We start from the raw sequence: 9,692 nt of genomic DNA, 5'->3' as shown, positions 1-9,692 counted from the left end.
TCTCACTGAACTATACCTTGATGAAAATAACTTGCAAGGTCAAATCCCTGTTTCCTTTGCTAATCTTACCCAGCTATCTGTGCTATGGCTCTCTTACAATTACTTGAGTGGTGATTCCTTGGAGTGGATGGTCAACTTGACAAAACTCACCGACTTGCGCATTTCAGGTAATAGTTTCTTTTTGGTTATATTAAGCGCAATTGTGACGTCACGTCATCTATGCACTAGCCCACTCAATGGACGACAAGTGGCATTATGGGGGCCACCATCATAAATCTCTCTTTACCGGTTCGAACAAAGATCTTTCCTCCTCCATCTACTACTCCATGGAACTCGAACTCTCAAGCTCCATCGTTGCTTGCTCCCACCCCAACCACGAGCAAAACTACCATTGCCGCCTCTAGAGCTTTGATTCCGGGCCTGAGCCAGAAGGCCTTCTAGCTCGGCAAGTTCAACTAGGCCCTGAACCACGAACAGCTTCTTCATTAACTTCTTCTCCCTTAACTTCCTCAATTTTTTGACCCAAAAAAAAAAAACTTACTCAATTAATCCCCTGGGACGTCGTGATCTTGATGGTCGAATCGACATGCATTTCTTCCTCCCACAACCTCCTCAAATCCCTCATTTTCATATTGACGCTCCCATTGTACTTGAAGAACTCAACCCATGCACTGATTGAACACATGAGTGGTGGCCATCAATGAAGCCCGATTTCACCAATCAGACAACTACTCGATGGCATAGTATGTCCCCTCCCCATCATAGGTGAAAAGGGAGAGGATTAGGTCCTGCCCAAAGTCGAGGGGTGAGGCCCAGAGAGCGTTCGCGTCCTCAACAACTAGCCTAGCCGAAAGGCCTTTTGGCTCAGGCCGATGCTGGACTCGAAGCTCCTGAGGCGGTGATTGAGGGGTAGGGTTTTGGGAAGGAGGGAGGGGGATAGGATGATCTTTGTGGCATACCTGGAGATCTTGAGAGTATTGTCGAGGTAGGCCTCGAGGCGGAGGAGGAAGTCCCCGTCTCTGGTTTTTCCCTTGGCCATTGCGACGGGGGTTTTGGCAGTGGTCCGGGACGGAGCGAGCAGCGGTGGAGCTCGCAAGCAACAGTGCAAAGTGGAGGAGAGGGAGAGAGACTTTCCAATTTTTGACAGTGGGCCCCTCCAGTGCCTATTTGTCTTAGTGGGCTAGTGCATAATGACTTGGACCTAATATTTTCAGGGGAGGAGATTATTTAGCCAAAGAGAAAAAGGAAATTAAAATTGATGGTGTGACTAACGCTCCTTTGTCTTGTATCTTTTTTTCTTTCTATTTGGTAGATAATCGGCTAAGCGGTGGATTTCCATCTTCATTTGAGAACATGAAGCAGTTGACTTATCTTAACCTTTCTTACAACAACTTGCACGGTGATATTTTGGGCGCAGTGCGAAATCTGAAGGATCTCAGTCACCTTTACCTGGAGTCGCTTAATCTCAATAGCGTTCTCGATGTAAATTATCTGTTCACACTCAAGAACTTGGAAGTCTTAGTTTTGTCCTACAACAATATATCTTTCACCAAGTCATTCATCAATTCCACTACATCGAAGCTTGCCTACCTAATGCTGGATTCATGCAGCTTGATAGAGTTCCCACAGTTTATAGGCTACTTAAGCAAATTGAAGTGGTTAGACCTACCACACAACAGAATTCAAGGGATCATTCCTAGATGGATATGGAATAATAGCAAAGAATCTCTCAGGTATATATGTCTTTCTCACAATCTTTTAACTGGCTTCGAAAACAACTGGAATGATCTTCCTTTGCCAAACTTGGTGTATTTTGACGTAGTTCTAACTTGCTAGAAACAACCCTACTTGTCCCACCTCCCTTGGTCACGGTATACAACATCTCTAACAATTTCCTATTTGGGGAAGTTCCAACATCCATTTGTGGAGTGAGCTCTCTTACCATGCTGGATTTGTCCAACAATACTTTGAATGGCACACTTCCTCCTTGTTTGGGAAGTATTGGTCCTATGATTTTATTGAACCTTGCAAGAAATGAATTCGATGGCATGATTCCTCACGTTTACCCAGATGTTTGTGCATTGAGGATGATAGACCTCAGAGAAAACCGACTAAATGGGATTGTTCCAAGATCTTTAGGAAATTGTGAAATGTTGGAGTATTTGAACCTTGGGGACAACCAAATTAATGATACGTTCCCCTTTTGGCTATCGGGATTGGCCTACCTAAAAGTAATTGGCTTATGGTCAAATAGTTTCCATGGTCCCATAGAATCTAATCTAAGCCAACTCAACTTCACTAGTTTACACATCCTGGACATTTCCAACAACAACTTCAATGGCGAATTTCCTTCCAACTTGTTGAAGAGTTGCCATGCCATGAATGTCATGGTTGGTCAAGATGAGTTGGCATATTTGGATATTATCAAATCGCTTCATTGGACTAATGCTTCACTTGGCATAAGTATGATTTATGCGATGAAATTGATGAATAAGGGCACGAAAAGGGAATATGCGAAGATTCCAGATGTCCTCATGGCAATTGACCTCTCCAACAACAAGTTTGAAGGGTTCATTCCTGAACTCACTGGAGATCTGAAATCACTTCGCATGCTTAACCTTTCAAACAACCTCCTCAATGGTAGCATCCCTCCTTCCTTGGCCAACCTGACAGTGCTCGAAACACTGGATCTTTACCAGAAAAATCTTGTGGGAGAGATTCCTCACCAACTAGCCCACCTCACATTTCTTTCGGTTTTCGATGTCTCTCACAATTGTCTATCAGGACTAATACCACATGGAACACAATTTGATACGTTCGGGAGCAGTTCATTTGTGATGAATAATGGTTTGTGTGGAAGTCCCTTGCCAAATAAATGCACAAATGGTGAGAACGCTCCATCACCACCATCATATTTCAAAGTGGATAATGAAGAAGAGTGTCTCTTCAACTTGGATTGGAGAATCGTGCTAGTCGGCGCTGGAGTTGGGTTTTTGGTCGGTATTGTGATAGAGAACTTGATCATTGATGAGAAGAAGATGTGGTTCTTGTGCTGCTCCAAGAAAATGGCGAAAGGATGGGAAAAGGTGAGGAAAGGTCTGGCAGACAAGAAAATATGCAGCTAGATGTATAATGCTTTGTCTTTAAGTAGCTTGTCGAGAATAGTTATACATGCATATGTGAAGATTCTAATCTATGTTTATTTGCTATTGTTATATGGAGATGTTTTTTGCTCGTAAAAGTTATAATTCTTCTAAAGATTCTAACTTGTGTTTGGCCATATATGTATCAGCAATGAATGAATGTTCTGTTATAATATAGAGACGTAATCGAGATGAGTAGATACTAGTGAAAAGCCAATTAATATACATGGTGGACAACGTTGTAAAAAATTTCTTTGTCCATGGAAACCAAGGAGATTGGAGTAAAGGTTCTCTTGGTTCATAGGTAGAAAGGGCCTTGCTTTTATTCATTTGAATGTATATTCGATCGAACTTTCGTAACAGAGCATTTGCAATCCGTGTCGTGTCCAGATATTCATGTCAGTTATTTATATCATTTTGTGTTGATAGATTAATGTTACAATGTGATTGATTACAAATTGTTTCTTTTTTAAAATGAACGAAAACATGTCAATTTTGAGTGTAGTCGTATCAAGTTCGTGCTTTTCTTGGAAAATTTGTATCCGTGTTTGAGTCACCAAGGAATTGCCACTTCCCATGCTCTTCTAGACATTAGCTTGCAATATAAGTGAGTTGTTTTTTTTTTTAATTGCCAAAGTGCAGACACAAAGGTAATGTCTTGCATGAACAATTCATTCATGTTTGATTACTAAACAACTAACGTTCCATGATTGAACATCTAACCTAATTATTGTCATAAAATCCCCATTATTTTTCTCTAGACTTTTGCGATTTATCTTCCAAATAAAAGAGAATACTTGCAAATCTAAATTTCAGAAGCACTTTGTGAATTAAAATCGAACTATTGTATTTGACCCTTTTTCTTAATTTCGAAATTGGAATGCACCACCGTTTTGTGATAAAAGAATTCAATAACAAGAGTATGTGCATGTCGTCACATATTACAGCAAGCAACATAAATGAAGAAAATGCAATAAAATCTTTCAATTTTATACTCAATACATAATATTTCAATTTTGAAATCTTCCTAATTGTGTGGTGGATGTATTTTTTTGAAGAATTACTCGCGGTGTGCACTGACAGTTAGAGAAGAAAAAATCTCCAAGTTGTGGTTGTGCAATTAATATTGGAGAGTAGACCTCGCAAAAGTCTTACTTATGGAGGAGACCATATTCAAATTTCAAAATCTACAGATGAATGGCGATACCGCAAGCATAGATGTAACGACCCAGACCCGGGGCAGTACGGAGGAATGGACTGAGATCGCCTTAGCAGTACGTGGGTGAGGCCAAGGACATGTCTCCCATCCCACATCGCTTAGGAGGAGTCCTGGGCTAATTTATAAAGGCTTGGGTCCCTTTAATCTGTATAACACGTTTTAAAGCCGTGAGGACTCAGTGTCCAAAGCGGACAATATTATACAGTGGGACCCGGGTTGTTACGATAGATATGGGCAATCCTGAATGGGAGCAGAATATAAACAAATTGAGAGCACTAGAGTCGGTAGAAAGACGACAACGCCAAGTAGAATTCATAAGTCTTGCACCTGTATACACCGCTGCAAAAGGAGGCGACTTGGACGAGTGTGACGAGCAGCTCGTCGCCCAGGCAAACAACAGAGGGGACACAGCCCTCCACGTCGCAGCAAGAGCCCGCAGGAACCACATGGCCAAGCGCCTCCTCATGTTCGACAGAGTTGTGGACCAATGGAACAATGCGGGGAACAGGCCTTTGCATGAGGGTGTGAAAAACGGTGACTATGAGTTAACCAATCGGCTCCTGCATCAAGGCTCAGAATCGGTGAATAAGAAGAACAACGAGGGAAAGTACCCCCTGTACTTGGCGATTGAGACACACAACTTGGAGATTCTCTCGCTTTTACTGCAAGCGGTGGATGGGAATGAAGTCCTTTCCTCCTGGATTGAAGGCATGTCGCCGGTTCACGGAGCTGTGGCGCATCGAAGGTTAGGTCAGTGATTGAACTTACGGTTCACACTTCGGTGAATTTATTAGCCAGTCCATTTATGTGTGTCTAGTTTGGATCCATCGTTGAACCTATAAATCTTTTTCATAAAACCGCTAACCTCACATTTTTTACTCTTCTTCTAGAATGGTTTGACCTTTTCCTAGACCCGGCATCAATTATAGAAGAGTTCCCATAAATTTTGGACTTGGACCCGGCAAGACTTACCTTGAAGATTGTCATCACTTTACTTCAGTAGTCGATAGTCATAGTGTAAGCCATTATAGATACTACACTACTCATAGTATTGTCCAAGGACCTTTTGTAAAACAGGAAGAGGCTCATGTCATGGTTGTTCTTGATTACTCCCATAAGGTAAATCACTACTTGGAGATGAATGTCTCCATGCTTTGAAGCAATCTCTAATGTTTATACTGAAATTATCCCCCAAAAGTTTAGAATTCAGTTATGTATTCCACGTAATATTAAGAAAAATATAATGGATAGAGGGCAAAATTACCAAAACCTTTGTCATGAGCATGACTTCATTTCCTACTTTCTAATGACGTAGATATGCTGAAAGAGATGTCAAAGAAGAAGAAAGAGCCATTTGATTTAAAAGATGCTAGAGAGGATACGCCCCTCCATCTAGCAGCACGCTAGAATTACGTTGATGGAGTCAAATTCTTGGTCAATGAGTTCACTTCAAGCGCCTTCAAGCACAATATAAAGGGCTATTTTCCGATTCACGTTGCGTGTAAGAAGGGTCATCTCGAAACAATTAAGGTGCTGCATCAACATTGGCAAGATTGGTTAGAACCAGAAGAGTTGCTTACTTTAAACAAAGAACAAAATATACTTCATATTGCAGCAAAAAAACCGAATGGCCTCCGTAGTGAAGTACATACTTGGTGATCCCAAGCTTGAGAAGCTTATAAATGCAAAAGACAAGTACGGAAATACACCTCTCCATGTAGCCACAATACAATGGCAACTCGAGGTTTGGCTCTCTCTCACCCGGGACAAAAGAGTCAATCTTGAGCTTGTAAACCACAACAACTTCACGGCTCTCAACATTGTAGATGAGGAACTGAGAGAAATCGATGCTCCACTTCACCTGGTAATGACATCGACAAATAAATTAACAAGTTATCTACTTTTGCCTTTCACTATTGTTTTGGTTACTTCCTTTTCGGAGAGATGAAAACTAAAGTTTATTTTGACCCGTTGAACTCCCCCTAAAGTTACCAAGTGGAATTAAGTTTCTAGCGAAAGCTTAGAAAGATTACAATTGCAAGTCTGTGTATCGTTTGATAAGGTTTTGTGTTTTTGAATACTAAACCTTTGATTGTGAGTACATCTTTATGGAAAATGACAGTCTTTTTTTTTATATCTTTTTTTCTGTTACTCCTAACCAGAGGTTAACACGGACAATCTTAATATCTGCCAAAGCACCCAGAAGCAAAGACAAAGCAATTTCACAGACAATAAGCTTAGGCCAGCAGAGAGAGCCTCCAGACATAGATACACTAAAGAGGCGTGCCGAAGTCCGTATCGTTATGGCAACGCTCATTGCTAGTGTGACATTCACCGCTGGCTTTTCTGTTCCCGGAGGATATAATAGCTCTGAACCAAATGCAGGAATCGCTACATTGTTGAACAAACCGATCTATGACGTCTTTGTGATCTGCAACTCCATCGCCTTGTACAACTCGATAATTGCAGCTGTGATCCTTCTTTGGATGCAGATGGATGATTCACATGCGACACCTCATACCCTTAGATATGCGAGGCTACCGCTGCTCATAGCTCTTGTCACAATGTCCGTGACCTACATGGTGGGGGTCTATATGACCATAAGCAAACGCACTTGGATCGCGGTTGTTGCCTTAATCGTTGGAATCACTGCCCTCTTCATTGTGTTGATTCTTTACATTGCCTTCTTCATAACACTTGGATCCAATTCTCGTATTTTACAGCTCTTCACCGACTACATCATTAGAGCTGCTATATTAATTTCAAGGAGCGGGACCAAAGGAGCTTCCCAGAAGTACTACTTTGCAGGAACCAAAACATTAAAAACTCATAGTGACACCAGACTACTGAAAGATGAAGGACGTGAACACGCTCCTCCCCGTTCTCCTGCTCCATTCTCTGCTCCCTATCCACCCTCTCCACCCCGTTCACCTGCTCCACCCCCTGCACTTTGTCCACCCTCTCCACCTAAACGACCCCGTAGACACCCTCCACCCCGTCAACCCTTTCCAGCCGGTCCACCACCGCTCCTTTCTACCGCTTCACCCTTAGACATACGTCTCCCGTAGAAGCCTATGATTTGAGGTGTGTGATCACTTTTCTTAAAGTGATATTTTCCTCCACTACATTGCTCGCAGGATAAGCAAAGTGGCTTTTAGCATACAATTAAACCACCAAATCACGAAGATCGTCATTCGTCATTCGCTAACTGGCTGATGACTCTTCCAACTTCTAGAATTTGGACTGATTGCACATCCTATTTTTAGCAAATACTAGATTTGGACGTCATGGATGATGAAAAAGTCGGTGATGTGATGCTAATTGTAATGATTTTATAATTAGAGTCATTTGACTATATTAAGTTCTGTGATGATAATAATATTTTAGTTATTTATATGAAACTTTTGGTGCCCATTCCAATCCCCGATTGATGAGAAAGTGAATTTAAGAATATTAAATAATTTAGAGAGATTGATTAACACGAAATTAATGTTCTCAAAATGAATAATCATTGTTTTTTTATAATCACCATATAGGAATTTCATGATTTACTAGTCCCAATACCTACTCATTTAATGAATCGAATAGTTGATATCAATTTACTACATAACTCTAAAGTTATCTTAAGATTCTCATTCCTATTTCAAACATATACCTAAGATATACGAAATACCTTAATTATTATTAACGTGATTAATATTGGAAAGTCCAAAATATGACAAATGCGGGGATGATATTTTTGCATCACCACCCATCTCATGCGCAAACAAAATACTAAAGAAACAGAGCCACGAGCTAAATAGACTTTCAAGGCATGAAAAAATTGCGCTAAGCTCTTAGACCAGATAAAAAATTTCAATTCGAACTCTTGGAGCAAACTATCGAACAGGCGGCGATCTTAATGAGCGAGGCGATTGACAAACAAAAACATCTAGTGATTGGTCAAAAACAAGGTCAGAGGAGCTAAGATAAGCCTTAACAAAGACGAATCAATGAATCCGAGGCCGGCCGAGAGACAATCGTGCACTGAAACATGCTCGATTCAAATCAAAACAAAGCATAGTAGACAAATACCTTGATGAGGAGTTGTTCTGGTCACGATCGGTTGTTAGGTTGGTAATAGAAGGTCTTGGAAAGCACAGCGTCGAAAATCGGAGTCGGAGATGGTAGAACAAACGAGTCCAAGGTACTTGGGGCACATCGACTCAAAAACAGGGCGAGCGAACAGAGGAGCTCCGGCACGGCTATGAGCGTAATGAACAGCCAGGGGGATGATTGTTATGAATGGACTGGAGGTGGAAGAGAGGAATGAAAGTAAAAATTCCCTGAACGGAGATCATATTGCTCAACTCTCTGTATCTCTTAGTATGCTCTGTTTTCTATGCGTATATATGTTGCGCCGCTGGGTCGGGGTCGGCGATGGAGAATGGACAGCAGCTGGCGGTGGTGATGAATGTCTGGGGCAATAAGATGTGCTGATGAATGCTCAATGAGCTTCTCTTTTTCTTTCTCATGTCCTGTGTGGGGATAAGAATTACAGACCACATTTTGATTTCATCAATATAAAGTTATGCAGTATCGGGATTTTCACCCGACTTCACTGCCTCATCTTTGTGCTCGCTCGAGGAGCACCTCGTGATTGACCTATCAAGATCTCCAACTGCTGCTATGACTTTGCCTTCTAGTGGTGCTCGCCTAGGTTCCACGTCCCCAATTTCATCTAAATTCAGGGTAACAAGGTTAAGCGAGTACAAATCTGACACCTGTGAAAGTGAAACCTTCACGAAATTTATTTGATATCTTTCGAAATTGGACTTGTACACCAATGAAATTTAAGGGAAGCAAAATCTCGAAATAATACATTAAAAAAAAAGCCACATTTAAACTAGATCGGGTTAGAAACCTTGCTGAAACAAGACAGGAGTTTCTAAATCCAGACTAGGTCAAAAAAGAAAAAGCTCTAGAAAACGGGAGAATATCACAAAAAAGAAAGCAGAGAACCAAATCAACCAATAAAAAAGAGAAAGGGAGGGGAGGGAGAGATCTAACTCAAATCCTCTTTTCCATTGAGATTGAAGAAGAGGGTTGTGGAAGATGAGAGAGAGAGAGGAGACAACCCTAGGGAAAAATAGAAAAGGTGGAAGGATTTAAATGAAAAGTCACGAGTTGTCATCAAGTCACCGTGACGGGTAGCAATATGGAGAAGGTCAACCATTCTAAACAATAATTGGAGCGTTCGCGCTCTAGCCATACTTTTTTGGCTGGGATTTTGAACGTCGTCAGAGTAGGCGACACCACACCTCTAAACAACGACGCCAAACTCGAACTGG

General features: G+C 41.4%; 3 protein-coding genes across 3 annotated transcripts; all 3 read left to right on the top strand.

The window, feature by feature from the left end:
• Positions 1–1,353: 1,353 nt before the first annotated feature.
• LOC120287320 (receptor like protein 22-like) lies at positions 1,354–3,125 on the top strand. Its single transcript, XM_039300092.1, has 2 exons — positions 1,354–1,733; positions 1,823–3,125. Exons 1-2 carry the CDS (start codon positions 1,354–1,356, stop codon positions 3,123–3,125), a joined length of 1,683 nt encoding a protein of 560 aa, XP_039156026.1.
• A 1,467-nt stretch (positions 3,126–4,592) lies between these two features.
• Positions 4,593–5,120, top strand: LOC120287319 (putative ankyrin repeat protein RBE_0317). Its single transcript, XM_039300091.1, has one exon. It carries the CDS (start codon positions 4,593–4,595, stop codon positions 5,118–5,120), a length of 528 nt encoding a protein of 175 aa, XP_039156025.1.
• An 869-nt stretch (positions 5,121–5,989) lies between these two features.
• On the top strand, positions 5,990–7,430 carry LOC120287318 (protein ACCELERATED CELL DEATH 6-like). Its single transcript, XM_039300090.1, has 2 exons — positions 5,990–6,226; positions 6,525–7,430. Exons 1-2 carry the CDS (start codon positions 5,990–5,992, stop codon positions 7,428–7,430), a joined length of 1,143 nt encoding a protein of 380 aa, XP_039156024.1.
• The last annotated feature ends 2,262 nt before the right edge of the window (positions 7,431–9,692 follow it).

Source organism: Eucalyptus grandis, chromosome 8 (genome assembly GCF_016545825.1).
Source record: "Eucalyptus grandis isolate ANBG69807.140 chromosome 8, ASM1654582v1, whole genome shotgun sequence".
Taxonomy (NCBI): domain Eukaryota; kingdom Viridiplantae; phylum Streptophyta; class Magnoliopsida; order Myrtales; family Myrtaceae; genus Eucalyptus; species Eucalyptus grandis.
Note: the sequence above shows the minus strand (reverse complement) of the source record. Positions and strands in the feature narration are given on the sequence as shown.

What these genes read in the sequence shown, in the direction of transcription:
- LOC120287320 (XM_039300092.1), top strand. Translation starts at nt 1,354, where the DNA reads ATGAAGCAGTTGACTTATCTTAACCTTTCTTACAACAACTTGCACGGT. An exon ending in AATAGCAAAGAATCTCTCAG is followed by an intron (nt 1,734 to 1,822) that starts GTATATATGTCT and finishes ATTTTGACGTAG; the next exon opens with TTCTAACTTGCTAGAAACAA.
- LOC120287319 (XM_039300091.1), top strand. Translation starts at nt 4,593, where the DNA reads ATGGGCAATCCTGAATGGGAGCAGAATATAAACAAATTGAGAGCACTA.
- LOC120287318 (XM_039300090.1), top strand. Translation starts at nt 5,990, where the DNA reads ATGGCCTCCGTAGTGAAGTACATACTTGGTGATCCCAAGCTTGAGAAG. An exon ending in TCGATGCTCCACTTCACCTG is followed by an intron (nt 6,227 to 6,524) that starts GTAATGACATCG and finishes ACTCCTAACCAG; the next exon opens with AGGTTAACACGGACAATCTT.